The following is a 15,219-nucleotide window of genomic DNA, read 5'->3' as shown; positions in this document are numbered from 1 at the left end:
TTAATTTGTTGTTGAAAAAATAGGTAAATAGAGTCACCAAATTTAGAAGGAATGTTTGAAAAGATCTGATTTAAAATATAGGTTACATAATAAACCTGTATTTGGGAAATCTTAGAGGTACCTAAAAGAGATAGGTGAAACTGTAACTGGAGAAACCCAAATAACAAATAATATGCATTACGATGTCAGAGAAAAAAGCAAAGGGTGATTTCAAATACAAAGTCACATAGGCAGATGCTCTAAACTACAGATTTTGATTTACCATCAAGTTGCTTTCCACATTCATAACTGTATATCCACTGTTCATGGAGGGACACAGCAGGGATTTATGCACGTAATGATGGAAAGATTCTCCTAGTCACGATCAGAAGACCAGATAACCCACAGTACATTCTAAATTCAAGTGTATATGCAGCCCAGGGAAGAGTGTCTAGTAGTTTTTATATACCTCGGGTTTCGTAACTATTTCTGAATAATTATCATTAATGATGGAATCCTCTGGGTGGAAAGTGACACTTGGTTTTCCCCTTAGTTTCTCTGATCTTTTTCCTTGCAGCTCTTTCTCAGCTCGTCGTCTTTGCCTGTTAAAAACAATGGTGTAAAATATATTTTTACTATTTTAGTAACATCAGATTTTTATCTGTATCATGCTATATAGGGAGACAGTTGTGAAAATTATATAAATAAATTATTTTCAATGGCATTTAATTAAATTAGCAAGATATTCTGCTAGAATACAAGCAAATATAAGCCAAAGTCAGGGACACATGAAAGTTGTTTCTAGTCTCTCTCCTACTAAACTGACTTTTCTGTGTAAGTCTCTGGAATCTCCAGTCAGTTACATCTTTTAGGTAATTTTCAAACTCTCTTTTCTGCGGATTCTGAGTTGGCCTTATGAGCCCTCTTGAACACCTCCACTCACCTATTTGAAGAAGTTAAGAACCCTTATTCACCTCAGCAAAATCCCAGCAAGGAGTAAAGAGGCCCCAAAACGTTAATGGGAAAACTTACTTTGAAGAGGGAATACCTGTTAAAGATGGAAGAAAGGAAACATTCCTGGGAAGAGAGCACTGGTAGTAGGTCTTATAAATGTAAAATTTTTAGAGTATTTTCTATACTCAGTAATAACATACTAGTCAATACATGTATTGAACATCCATTGTGAGTAAAACAGTATAAATGTTCTTCATCAGAAGTCACGGTCTTCCTATTTACATGCACATGTCTTAGTGCCCTGAAACAATTCACATCACTTGCCCTCCTGTTTCCTATACAAGAGTTTGGAGGATCTGGTAAGATGAGTAACAATAAACATTAGTTCAGTGGATTGGAGAGTACACGGAACATTGCATGAGATACCAAATATTTGTGCTGCACAAGATGACTGCTCACCCTATTACAGAAAAATGTAAAAGCATCCTCCAGCCTATGAATGCCAGGAAAGACTTTCTTTTTTATTTTTGTAATGAAAGTTTGAGTTTATTTGAGCCAAGCTGATGACATGCTGGGAAGCAAGCTCTCAAGTGCTCCCCAGAATTTCTTAATAAAATGGAAAAAATAATAGTATTTGTCTCTCATAACATAGAAATTCTCCTCATCACAAGATGTGTTCAAATGCATGACACTTGACAAGGAAATTGAATATGCAATTGTATACAGGGTAGGAGGCTGAACCAGATGACGTCCATCTTTATAACAACATTATTGTAACTAAAACTTGCACGTATATGGTATTCTCAAATAAAATTTCACTTAAAACTTGCCTTTTTTTACTGTCCTTTCCTTGTCTCACTTCAGATGGTTCTCTTTTGACCTTTAGAAGCTGAAGGTGTCCAGGGTCGCCTTGTTCAAATAAATGTGTTAGTTTCTGTTGGCTTTGTTTGAATGCAATGAGGTTTTCCAGTGGAATAAGCTGTGGGTTTTTGTACTAGAAGAAAGCAACAGCATATTAGTTTAAAATTACAAACCTCAATTATGCAATATGTTAATAAAAATTGAGAAAAACATTTGTTTAAATTAAACTAAGATGTGCTACAGATAGAACATGTCAAAAATAAAATTAATTTTGACTGGTAAAATGAGTATCCAGATCTTAAAAAATAAATGATTTTTAGAGTGCTGAAAATTTTGACTGGGTCATCCTATTCAGAAATTAAGCTAGAAGTCCTCATTTCTTAATTTCTTTTTCATATTAAAAATCTTCCTTCTTATAAATAAAATTATATAATGTGTAGCATTTAAAATTCTTTGGAACAGGGAGGGTGTAGAAGGGTGGAGATATGGATGGAACAGATTAGTGTGTTGATAACCCCTGATGCTGTGTGACGGTAACTTTGGAGTTCGAGATAATATTGTAATAAAAAAATTTCTTCATCATCCTTAAAATGTCTACTTTTCCACTCCTTTAATCCTTTTCCATTCCTTTAATCCTTTCTTTTCTGTTCACAATGTGTTCAGAAGAAAAGAAGCATGGTAAGTACTTGTTCTAAGGAAATGACCATTTTTTCCCCAGTATCATCTTTAAATTTTAAAAATACACCAGAGAATGAATTAGTCGATCACATTCCCAAGATGGTACCATGGAATTAAAAAATAGAATCTAAACAATTTGAATTTTATAAGTCAAAGTTTACAACTTTTAAAAGGATTTGGTGGATTTATTAAGATTCAATCTTTGTGTTTTAAGTACATACTTTAAAAAGAGACTATTTTTTAAATATGTACAACTACTTATAGACCTGAATCTGTTTAACAATTTTAACCTGTAACAGATTTGAAGGCAAATCCGATAATAATTTCTAGGTACCTCAAAAAATGCTCTCTCTCTCTCTCTCTCTCTCTCTCTGTCTCTAAACACACACTAATTAGAATACTGGTCATTTTATTTTACTACTTTTTTCTGAGAAGAAATATGGGTGAAAGATTTCAGCATATTCTGGTATTGATGCACAAGACGTAAGGCCTTTAAAATATCCAATTATTACTTTAAACCTATTTTTATATGTTATTTTCAATACAGAAGCATTACTTTTACAAAAGAAATGTTTAAGAGATTTTCATGGAATGTATAGTATTTTTAGTATGAAAAACACAGGACTGTGCTTTTGCATCACCCTGCAAAAATCATTACCATATTTTCCTGAGACAGACATGAATGAAGTAATGATAGTCTTGGGTATTTTCTTTCTTCTGCTACGGTGCTGATAGGTATTGAGGGAACTGTAACCGAAGCTCTTGAGACAGAGGGAAACATATAAGGAGGTTTAAGTTGCAGGTGCAATAATGGAAGTCCCAAGGAATTCTGAGGAGATATCTCCAGGGGCCGTGGCTTAACATCAAATAGTTTTTCTGGTTTTATAAATATTGAAGAGTCCTGTTGAGGTGTCAAGGTTTCTTGTCCCACATACTGATCCAGGTTCACATGCTTAGGGATTTCTGTAATTACAGTTTCTTCCCATTTCTTCTGTTCAACTGCCTTTTTCTTGGCGTCCGTATTATACTGGCTCAAATTCGACTGGGACAGCGAAGTCGTGTGCATGCCTCGCTGTGGCAAAGGAGGTCGGAAGGAATGGGATGACCCCCAGGCCTCTCTTGGCTGTGGCAGTGGCCTGAAGGGAACTTGCGGAACTCTTTCTGTGTGGAAGGAAAGGGGCTTAAATTCAGGCTTAGACTGAAATTGAAGCAAAGGAAAACCATCACCTGGTTGGAACGTTTTTGCAGCTGGGATAAACCTAGGTGTCTTTGGAATGGGAGGAGATGTGGACAAAAGGTAGAGGTGAGTATTTGCAGCAGGGGCTGAAGACAATGAAACTGTCGGTAAGCTTCCAGCTGCTGGCGGTAATCCTCTAGTCTGGGGCTGGTCCTCTAACTGACAAGACATATTCCCCTGGGGAACATTCTGGAAGAGAGAAAAAAAAACTATTATGTAAGTTTAGAATGTATTACAAACTCCTTAGTTTGTAAATGATGTTCAATATGCTTTTGGGGGTGGTGGTGATGAATGTAATAACTGCCAAAAATGTTATTTACTCAAATAACAGAAAACCAACAACTGAATAGGACAAACTTTATGGTATTTTTAAATGCATTACCTGTAAATTTCCATTACTATTTGGATCAGACTGCACACCTTTATGGCAGTTTGAGCTGTTCTTGCCAGGCTCTCCAGTGTGGTCTCCCATGGACTGCGGTTTAATGACAAATCTCTCCGTCACATGTCCCCTGGTAGCTTCAGTGTCACCACTCCCTCTTGAAGGGTGTGATACTTGGCTTCCCACCAAATGCACAGACTGAGACTGCTGTAGAAGTTGATGTATATCTGGGAGGTTAGCAAAGGATGATCCCACTATTTGCATTAGACTTATGAAGTTGATCTGTTGCAGCTACAATAAAATAAAAATTAAAGAAACATCTTAAAATATGATGAAAAAAATCTAAAAAATCAACAACAATCATCTGAGTATTTCAGTATTTCACAACAGTCATACCTTTGTCTTCGTACTATCTGTGAAACCCATGAATGCTGAGCAGGAAGCATAGCTGGGAGACAGTTCTTTTTTTAAAGGAAAAAAAAATAGCTTCCTGTGTTCAAGGAGTTGTCAACTGGGAATATGACTGAATGAGACTTGGGACCATCTGTAAAACAGTTTCCATAAACATCCCAGGGATCATAAAGGAGTGGTCTGATGGAGTGGGGTAAGAGTCATTAAATTATTCCTAAAATCGGTATGTGTAAACAGGTTTTCAAGCAAGAAAACAGCAAAGATTAGCAAACAGAGTGAGGAATTCCTATGGAAGGGACTGACCAGGTCAAAGACAAAAGCACACACCAGTGGCTGACAAACTCTGCTGCACATTAAAATCACCTGAAGCAGCACTTAAAAAACCCCAATGGCCATGTCACACCCCATACCATTAAAATCAGAATGTCTGGGGATGGAGCCAGGACTACTTTTTAAGATGACCAGGTAATTTCAATGTGCAAAAAGGTTGGGAACCACTAGCCTACACACTGGCTTAGATGGAACAGGAAATACACAGCAGCTCTAATGAGAAGATAGTAGTGCAGTAGTTCTCAAACCTGAGCACGCACCACCGTTACCTGGAGGACTTAACTCTTTGCTGAGCCCCAACCCCAGAGTTGCTGACTTCAATAGGTCTGGGATGGAGGCTGCCCGAGAATTTACATTTCTAACATGTAAATGACACTGATGTTACTGTCCCGGGACCACATAGAACCAATGGACTTGTGAGAGTAGGGTGGGAAAACAGGGAAGGTAAAAGATGGTTATGGGGTCTTTCAAGCCCAACAGAAGAATTTGCACTTGGTAAAACAAACCAATAGGGAAATACTGCAGGTTAAAAAAAATGTAGGCACCCTTGAAATATAAAGGAAAAATACATGCTTGTTACCAAAAAAAAAAAACCACAACAAAAAAACAGAAAAGCATAAAAAGGAAAAAATCATTCCTAATCTTATGCCCAAAGTTAACTGGTACTAACATTTTTCGTGTATTTCCTTTCACTATTTGTATTTTAAAAACAAGATTGATGTCATATAGTATATAAATTTGTACCTGAAATTTAAATAGGAAAATACAGCATTAAAACAATATCTGAAGAAGACTACCCTAGAAAATGGATATATAAGATAACGGAAGTTTGAAGTTCTAAGACTCTATCCAAGGTTAGCTATAGCTACCATGTTTCCCTGAAAATAAGACCGGGCTCTTATATTAATTTTTGCTCCAGAAGATGCATTAGGGCTTATGTCCAGGGGATGTCATCCTGAAAAATCATGCTAGAGCTTATTTTCCGGTTAGGTCTTATTTTCGGGGAAACACAGTATAGAAAGAGCAAATGGCTATCCTGACAGTGTGGATAAAAGAATGGAGAGGGCATATTAAAATGCTGGATACGAGTAGTGAAGAAGGCAAGGGTGATTTTTCTAAGACAATTATACTTAATCTTTTGTGAACATCAGAATTATTTGGAGAATTTGTTAAATATACAGGGCAGTGACCAGCAAAGTCCCTAGGCAATCCAAAAAAACAAAATGCTTCTTAAATTTTAAGCTGTTAAAACAGGTAGTGTTATTAAATAAAAAAGAAAGGACTAAGGAAAATAAAAATAAAGTCAGTTTCTGTAAGTTTCGTGGGGCAGTGGAACATGCTGAAAAAGTATTCTCATCAGGGCCCATAAGTTCAAAGAAATCAACAATCGCCAATATAAAATGATATGTGACATCACATAAAAGGACGTGGAAGTGAATGTAGAACAACACAGGAGAAGAGGATTAGATTTGAGGGAAATTAATGTTTAAGGAATAACACAAAGAGAATAATTTAAAATCACTGGTGGACAGAGAAAAGGATAACCAGACGAGGAAAAAGACAATGGAAGTTGAAGTGAACAGGACTTTAAAATCAGCTGCCAATTTCAAACCAAGCCAAACTCTGGTTTGAGGATAAGATGACAAGCTGTGTTAGAAAATAAACTTTGGATACCTTTGAGCAGGAGTCCATTGGTCTGGTTTGATTATCACCCCCCTCAATTTTGTGTGCAGCTCTGCATGTCAAAGAGCTCAGGAGAAAGAAGTTTCTGTGAGAAGCGGGGAGCTCAAACTGGAGTCTAGGCCTTAGAGTTATAAACTTCTGAATAAAGTGCCCAAAGCAGAGAAACCCTGAAATTTAATTTTAACTTGTCCGTTTCTGGAAGTCTGCACATATTTTTAAAACTTACAACATATATATCATGTGTAGATTCACTTATTTATATGGAGACGTGCTTACCTGAACTAATTTAAACATTTCATCTTGGAGCATCTGTCTAACAGAATCAGAAGAATCTGGTAACTGAGCCCTGGGTTCATTTCTTTGGGTCGGCTGGGCTGCTGGAACAGGTGTCTGTGAAGCAACGCTGACTCCATTTGTCACCAAAGATGGAACTGAGCAAGATTTATCTTTAAATGCAGAGATCTGGGCACTACTCGTGGAAGCATATAAATAAAAACCAAACATTAATCAAGAAAAAAAAAACAAATTAGATGTTTATGACCTAATATTTTGATGCCACTTTTTTCTTCTACTGTAAAGGCTTTCAGGAAGTTTTCAGGAAATTTAAACCCTGAAGCCTATCTCTCTGTACCCCTCGGTCACCAGACACATTTGTCATCAGCACAGGTATCCATCTGAATGCCTTTTTTAAGGGCCATGTACTGTCTACTCAGGCCTGGTGCCCTCCCGATGGTGTTACAACCCAGAACAGTTCACACATGTATCTTACTTGCCTGGTTCCTGTAGACATCTGAGTTTGACATCTGTGCAATCATTCTGACTAGCTGTACAGACTATGCAATTTAGTTTAAGAATATTTTTTTTGGCTAAATTTAATGCCCCAGAATGGAATTAAGAAAATTAGGGAATGTATGCTTTAAAAAAATGTTTAATTCTAAGATGGGTACAGCAAACTCCTGATCATCATTTAATGCAAAACAACAGTATTGTGAACATTTCATTTCCAAACAAATCACTGTCTATGTTTATAATTAAACTGTAACAACAAAGCTTATTTAGAAATAAATTTACAGGTCAAAGTAAGGTTGGTTATTTTTTTTTAATGATTGTTGGGAGATGATTCCTTAAACATAGCAGGTACTCAATGCTTTCTAAGCAAATCAATTTCATACACTAAATAGGGAGCAGGCATTATCATATCCAAATAAATTGACCATTGTCTTTAAAAGGAAAAGAACATATTGAACTGCATTTAGATTTATTGGGACTCACACTCATTCCCTTCCAGTAATGTTTGCCTTTCATCAAGCTTCTAATGTAGTCAGTAATAAAACTTTATTTGGCAAATCCATGAAAAACAGGCAGTACAACTGACTTGCCTGTTTTAAGACAACTTTATTGGCCTTTGCTTTCAACAAGAGATAAGAAGATAAATTCTAATTATGGACAATTTTTCTAAAGTAAAGCTGTGCTGTATTATCCTCCTATTTCCTCAAGATTTCCACACACTAAACACACTGTTCAACCTCCGTAGAAGAAATTCAAAAGACAGAACTGGATGAATCTGTATTTTAATTAAAATAAAAGAAAATTAAAAGCATTTTATATACTATTAGAAATCTGTTAGAGGTTGAAAACGACTAACAACTACATCTTTCAATAATAAATCCACTACTTGTTTTCAGAGAAGACTGTTCTAAAATAGTTCCTGTGTGTTTTTAAAACACAACTGTTAGAGGAAACTCTTTCAATAATAACCTTAAAGGTGTCAGAAATGTAGCTACACTGCTCTTTTAATGCTCGTGTTGGTTTCATTTTATTCTCTTCGTTTTCGTGAAAACATTTAGTAATTCTTTAAAAATGGTACAATAGGCATCATTTTATTCTCTTATCTATTTGTGAAACATGATTATATTAAAATGGTACATTATGCAAAAATTCTTACCTAGAAATTTCTGAACTCGTATTAACACCAAATGAATGAGGATTGGTGTGTTCAGGATTTGAAAAGGCTTCAGTCATACTATAATTAAAGATTAATAATTGATTAGGAAGCAAGATATTCTACACATTATTAAGGCACAGGTGACCTAATGCTCAGCCATCTCAAAGCTATACATCCTCTAATCCTCTCTGATGCTTAGCTCATAATCACAATCTGTTTACATGTCTCCATAGCAATTAGTACCAGATTCAAACAAAAGCAAAGATTATGTCTGGATGGCTTAACATACGACTTGAATACTGTTGACTGCTCAGCAACAGAAATAATAGAAATCTAAAATGAAGGGGGTTTAATAAGGTTAGCTGGGACCTCAAATTTCACCTATGGAAGAGACAGATACTTTGCTTAGGAACGCTACAGAGCCCATCATCACATTTGAAACTGTAAAGACTAGTTTTTATTAATAGAAATGCCTATATTACTTGTAAAGGCACGTGACATTAAATACATTCTTTTTGTTAAGTATCCACAGAACAACTGAATAAAATTTATATATTGAGAAAAGAAAATCCATGCCAGTTAATTCTAAAATTCTAAAACTTGAACAGTTCTGAAAATTAAGAAATTGTGCTCAAACTACAACAAATTAAACTGCTTTCAGCTCTCCTTGAAGCAATAAGCTAGCCAGCAGAGTATGTGCACATCAGAATAGTGTGTAGTGATTATATCACAACGGTGAAAGATTACACATACATATTATGATTCATAATGGTTCCTTATTTGATCCAATAAAAACAGAATCAATAGGGAAAGGTGGTTCCCTCATTGGCAGTTGAATAAACTCTGATCTGTTTACAGCTATATTTTACTTTGATAGGCTGATAGTGATGGGAGAACAAAAGGCATTTTAGATATTATTTATTTCACTCTACTGAGATTTAGGAGCATAACATTTATTAAAAATCATTTACCATTGCTATCAATTGAAGTCAGAATTTCACTAGGAACACAGTATCACCATAAAAAATACACTGTCAATTACAAGAAAAAAACAAACCTCTTCATCAAGTGAATCTCAGATGAACCTTGAGAGCTTAAGCCCTGCTCACACTGAGATAAATAAGACAGTTACAATCACTTCCATATTTTCCCCACCTTACCCTTTTTGTTCAGTTGATTTTTTCTCCATATATGTCTCCAATGGTTCTTCCCTTGGACACTGAACCTCTCCTGTGGAATGCTGTTAAAATTAATAGTACCCCCCCACCAAAAAAAAAAGACATGAAACAAACAGGTATTACTATTTAGGTATCTTGAGTTTCACATTAGCCATTTGCCCAGAGTAACAACAATTTAAAAGCAAGTGAGAAACCGAACATTAAAATGAACTCCCAATCCTTGTCTGACCAGATGTTCACACTGTGTGAATTGCCTTTGGCCCATCACTCTGAGCCACTGAGTATATTCAAGTACAGAGGCAAGTGATGTCAGGAGAAATCATTTACAATGTATTTACAAATATATTTACATATACCCATCACTACATAAGTAAGCACACTGTGAGAACAACTATAAAAGCAGGAAAAACTAATCCTTTTTAAAGGAATCGTTCCAATCATTAGAAATGTCTGGAAATACAGTGTATAGAGTTTTGAAAAAAATAATACATAAAAGTGCATATGCTTCAGCTGAGTTTTATATTTTGAGTATAGAACATTTTCATCACTCTTGATTAAATTAATATGCTGCAGCAGTTTATGAAATGAAAATTTCTATGCAGTTTATTGTGTCAGGTCTTATGCTTAAGTCTTTGATCCATTTTGAATTAACTTTGGTACATGGTGACAAATAGCAGTCCAGTTTCATTCTTTTGCACGTGGCTATCCAATTCTCCCAGCACCATTTATTGAAGAGGCTGTCTTTCCTCCATTGTATGTTTTTAGCTTCTTTGTCAAAAATTATCTGTCCATATTTATGTGGTTTTATTTCTGGGTTCTCAATTCTATTCCATTGGTCTATGTGTCTGTTTTTCTGCCAATACCATGCTGTTTTGATTATTGTAGCCATGTAGTACAAGCCAAAGTTAGGAAGTGTGATACCTCCATTATTGTTCTTTTTTAAGATTGCTTTGGCTATTCGGGGTCTTTTGTGGTTCCAAACAAATCTGATGATTTTTTGTTCTATTTCTTTAAAATATGCCATTGGGATTTTGATGGGGATTGCATTGAATCTGTATATTGCTTTGGGTAATACGGCCATTTTAACTATGTTGATTCTTCCAATCCATGAGCACGGAATGTCTTTCCATTTCTTTGTGTCTTCTTCAATTTCTTTCAAAAATGTCTTCTAGTTTTCAGCATATAGGTCTTTCACATCTTTGGTTAAGTTTATTCCTAGGTATTTTATTCTTTTTGCTGCAATTGCAAAAGGAATTGTTTTTTGTATTTCTTTTTCTGAGATTTCATTGTTAGTATATAGGAAAGCAATGCACTTTCGTACGTTGATTTTGTAGCCAGCAACTTTACTGTATTCGTTGATTGTTTCTAATAGCTTTTTGGTGGAGTCTTTAGGGTTTTCTATATATAGCATCATGTCATCTGCAAAGAGTGATGATTTAACTTCTCCATTCCCAATTTGGATGCCTATTATTTCTTTCTGTTGCCTGATTGCTCTGGCAAGGACTATGAAATGAAAATTTCATTACCTGAAATTATAAGACATCTTACTAATAACAGACTTTCAATGAAAGAAAAATGCTGCACTGCATGGCTATACTCTACAACCCACAGTGTACTCTTAAGAGAAACAGCCTTGGTTGGATGTAGTGAATCAAAACACTTAAGTGTAACTTAAATAACTTTATCAATTGTTTATTGACTTACTGCTTTAAAATCCTGTGGTGAAGTCTGCATGTAAATGGCAATATTGGGACTTTTGAGACTTTCAACAGGTCTTTTGGCATCTTCTGTAGGGAAACAAGGAGGAAAACAAAACTGACCATTTGAAAAATGATCACTTTACTTTTTAGAAGGTTCAGGAATATTACAGGAAACAAATATAATGGCAGAAATATTTTCTATCCTTCTTACAGAAACATTTTTAAAAAACATCTGGAGACAACCCCCCTTCGTCGAGTGAATCTGAGATGGGCCTTGAGGCCCCACATCAGTGCGCAGAACTTCATGTAAAGCTCCGAGAGTCTGTTTTAAGGAAGACTGCCTAGGAAAGGTCACAGCATGGATTCACAGAAAACATAAGGCCCATAATGATTACATAAGCAAGGCAAAAGGCCTAATAATTCAAATTCAGGTTATGAGTTAATGTGTTCAACATTTCATATGTACTATACGCTCTTTTAACTTTTGGTTTTATAGGCCATTATAAACATACTAATTTAGATGTAAGACTAAGTTATCACAGGTAATCATTCACCAATATCAAAATAATAAAGCCAAACAAAAAGATTAGCCAAATGAACTGACCTTCATAGTCTGATAGGAACGTGTTCATTTCCTCCTGTGTAAATGTTTCTACTTCTAAAAGATCTTCAACAATATCTATGAATTCTTCTCCAGTATCATCAGTGATAGAAATAATCTCATCGCTGGTTTCTTTTATTTCAGGATTTTTTGCTTCAGTTGGCATTCTACTGACAAAAATGAAGCAGCTAAAATTACAACTAATTCTTGGAAACAAAGAGCTTGCTTTCAATTGATTCAATTTATTGAAAAAGAACAAACTTGGTTTTCATATTTATAAAGTCTTTCGTTTTTTAACCGTGTCTGGCATGGCAATAGAAGCTTAATGGAAGGTTGTTCAATGAATGACTGAATTTCCCCATTTTTATTTACTCAAGAGGTAAGAATAATTTCTACTTAGCTAAATTTGCCATTCTCACAAAGGAATCTTCCTCCTGTAAAGGCTTCAGCTTTGGTATTCAAAGATATGTACAAATAGATTAAATGATTAGTTCAACCTCCTCTAACATAGTAAATCAATTGATATAATAAAGGGATCTCTCAGGATGAATTAGCTCCTCTCTCAGAAGATAGACGATAAACTAACAGCGAAGAAACATAATTTGCAATGAATTGTTAAAGCACTTCAGAAAGTAATCACTTCCTGATTCCCTAGTTCAAAGAAATTCTTATTCCTTTAACTTTCAAGGTTTCAATTCTTCCCTTTAAGACCAAACACCATCAAACAAGGTATCACCCACTGAAAAGGTGGCTATAATCAACAACTTACTTCAAAATACTTTGACAAGATTGATTTTGATCATTTGTTTCCTCAGTCCCGCTTTGAGTGGGTACTGCAACAGAACAGCCAACATCTGTTTTGCAATCATTCTCAACATTGGGTCCACTCTGAGGCTCAGTGTACTGATTCTCCTGCACCTAAAATGAGCCATTTACAATATTTACATTTCATTCTTGAATGGCATACTTTTCACTACATTTTTACATTACTTTCTACAGAACTTCTCCTGGTTAAATTTTGCAGCGCACATCTGTAACTCAATAGTTGATGCTGAAGCAACAATGAAGTCTTTATGCCACCTGGGAAAAACAAACCTGACTACCAAAAAGGAAGTCAGCCGTACAAATGTGTAAGGTATATCACCAATGTTTGCAGGCCACAAAACAATAGCAATAAAAATGCAAAGGTGCTTTCATTTCATTCTCTTTGCTATCATAAAGACATTTAGTAATTATTTCAAAATGATATAGGGGGCAAAAATACGTACAGCTAAAAATACAATGGATGTATCTCTTTTGTCTGTTAGAAATTTAGGGATGCTTTACCTAGAAATACAAATTTCAATGAAAACAAGTATTACAGTATCTTATAAACTACCTTAGGATAACAGAAACTAATCTCAAAAAATAAATAAATAAATAAACCCTGCCAAAAAACTCATAAACATATAAAACAACACACACACACACTTTATCCTGGAATAAAGTATTTTAGAATGAATGTACTTTAAAATAGACCAAATGTAGAATTAGAACGCGGAGGGCAGTCAGCTGAGATGATGACATAGGAGGCCCCTGAACTCACCTCCTCCCACGAACACACTAAATGTACAGCTACACACGGGGCAATAACCACTAAAAGAAATCCAGAAACTGACTCCTGAACATCAGGCAAATGACAAAATACCCACATTGAAACAAGTAGGAAAGGCTGAGACACAACCTCACCATAAACCCACCCCTGGCACAGTGCCCTGTTCGCAGGAGGGAACTCCCAACTCCCAGCTTCTCTCTAGAACTAAACGGCTTGGACCCCGTGGATAGCAGCTCAACTCTTAAGACTTCCACTCCAGGGACAGGGCCCCAAAACACCTATCTGTGAAAGTCATGAGGCTTGCATCCACAAGACCACAGCAGAAAAGCAGTTTCAGCAGCTGCGTGAGCACTGCCGCCCCTATCACCACAGGGCTCAGCGCAGAGGCAGGCAAAAGCCCCATCTCTCAGGCTTCTCCTGGAAGGAGTCCATGTCTACACTTGCTAGCTGCCGCCTGAGGGTCAGGCCTGTAAGTTCGCACACATGTAGGGGCTGGCTGTGATCCTCCCCAGAGACCAGGGAAGCCGATGGACATCTCCCCCGCCTTCTCCACCTAGCCTTCGCCAAGCCACCAGTGTCTGCCTGGAAGGAGCTTGTACACACATCTAGCACCCAGCTTTTGCAGGTGCTGACTGAGGGATGGCTTCCCAGATCGCCTGTCTCCACGGGGCTTGCTCTCATGAGTCCCACAGGACTGTAGCAAACAAAGCAGCAGTTGTTCATGGGTGCAAGAGCCTCCCCCTTGTGCCTACGTGCCCAGGCCCAGGCCACAGAGAGCAGGCAAACACAGCTATCTCCCAGTTCCTCCCCACAACGGCCTTTACTCCATACTTGCCACATGCTGCCTGAGGGTCTGGCTTCCAATGGTCTGCATCTAGGTGATAATGTGACCCACCCCGTGGGACACTGAGGGGTCTGGGCATACCCTCGACTACTTAAAGCCACTAAGAACAAAGAAGGAGGCTTAGACAGTCACAAAGGTTTCAGAAACAACCAAAAGCTCAAGCCAGGTTGATTGATAAGATTCATCTCCTACACCAGACCACTCTGTCCAGACTGGGAGATGTGGCTATTTTATCTAATGTGCAGAAACCAATACAGTCTCAAGGAAAATGAAGAAACAAAGGAATATGTTCTAAACAAACGAATAAGATAAATCTCCAGAAACATGTCGTGATCACTCAAAATTATCTTCTTCCTTTTGTTATAAACATACATAAAGCCATAAAACTCATAGCCTCTATGAAAGCACTTTTACCCTAATTAATTACTTTTAAGAAGGAAAGGAACCACTTAAAGAAAAAAAAGGTGATACATATTATAATCGACATTATCATTAACTTAGTTTCTTAGTGATTTTTTAAAAATGGGGAAATATAAGGGGCCTGCCCGGTGGCTCAGGCAGTTGGAGCTCCATGCTAACTCCGAAGGCTGCCGGTTCGATTCCCACATGGGCCAGTGGGCTCTCAACCACAAGGTTGCCGGTTCAATTCCTCGAGTCCCACAAGGGATGGTGGGCAGTGCCCCCTGCAACTAACATTGAACACGGCACCTTGAGCTGAGCTGCCTCCCGGATGGCTCAGTTGGTTGGAGCGCGTCCTCTCAACCACAAGGTTGCCGGTTCGACTCCCGCAAGGGATGGTGGGCTGTGCCCCCTGCAACTAAGACTGAAAGGACAACAACTTG

General features: G+C 36.9%; 1 protein-coding gene across 5 annotated transcripts in view; it reads right to left on the bottom strand.

Moving 5' to 3' along the window:
• CPLANE1 (ciliogenesis and planar polarity effector complex subunit 1) overlaps positions 1-15,219 on the bottom strand; it is a 95,299-nt gene that overhangs the window by 37,871 nt on the left and 42,209 nt on the right. For 4 of the 5 annotated variants that reach the window (XR_012495161.1, XM_074328990.1, XM_074328987.1 and 1 more), the window contains exons 27-36: positions 12,709-12,857; positions 11,943-12,109; positions 11,343-11,425; positions 9,621-9,700; positions 8,461-8,538; positions 6,792-6,984; positions 4,092-4,382; positions 3,131-3,898; positions 1,764-1,927; positions 449-581 (exon numbers count right to left, since the gene is read on the bottom strand). Coding sequence is in view for 4 of the 5 variants with exons in the window: in XM_074328990.1 (XP_074185091.1) it covers positions 449-581; positions 1,764-1,927; positions 3,131-3,898; positions 4,092-4,382; positions 6,792-6,984; positions 8,461-8,538; positions 9,621-9,700; positions 11,343-11,425; positions 11,943-12,109; positions 12,709-12,857 (2,106 nt within the window). In the remaining variant the exon portion in view is untranslated. The remainder of the gene's footprint in view (positions 1-448; positions 582-1,763; positions 1,928-3,130; positions 3,899-4,091; positions 4,383-6,791; positions 6,985-8,460; positions 8,539-9,620; positions 9,701-11,342; positions 11,426-11,942; positions 12,110-12,708; positions 12,858-15,219) is intronic. The other variant, XM_074328988.1, reaches the window with a different exon arrangement.

Source organism: Rhinolophus sinicus, linkage group LG03 (assembly GCF_036562045.2).
Source record: "Rhinolophus sinicus isolate RSC01 linkage group LG03, ASM3656204v1, whole genome shotgun sequence".
Taxonomy (NCBI): domain Eukaryota; kingdom Metazoa; phylum Chordata; class Mammalia; order Chiroptera; family Rhinolophidae; genus Rhinolophus; species Rhinolophus sinicus.
This window is presented reverse-complemented; position numbering and strand designations above follow the sequence as displayed.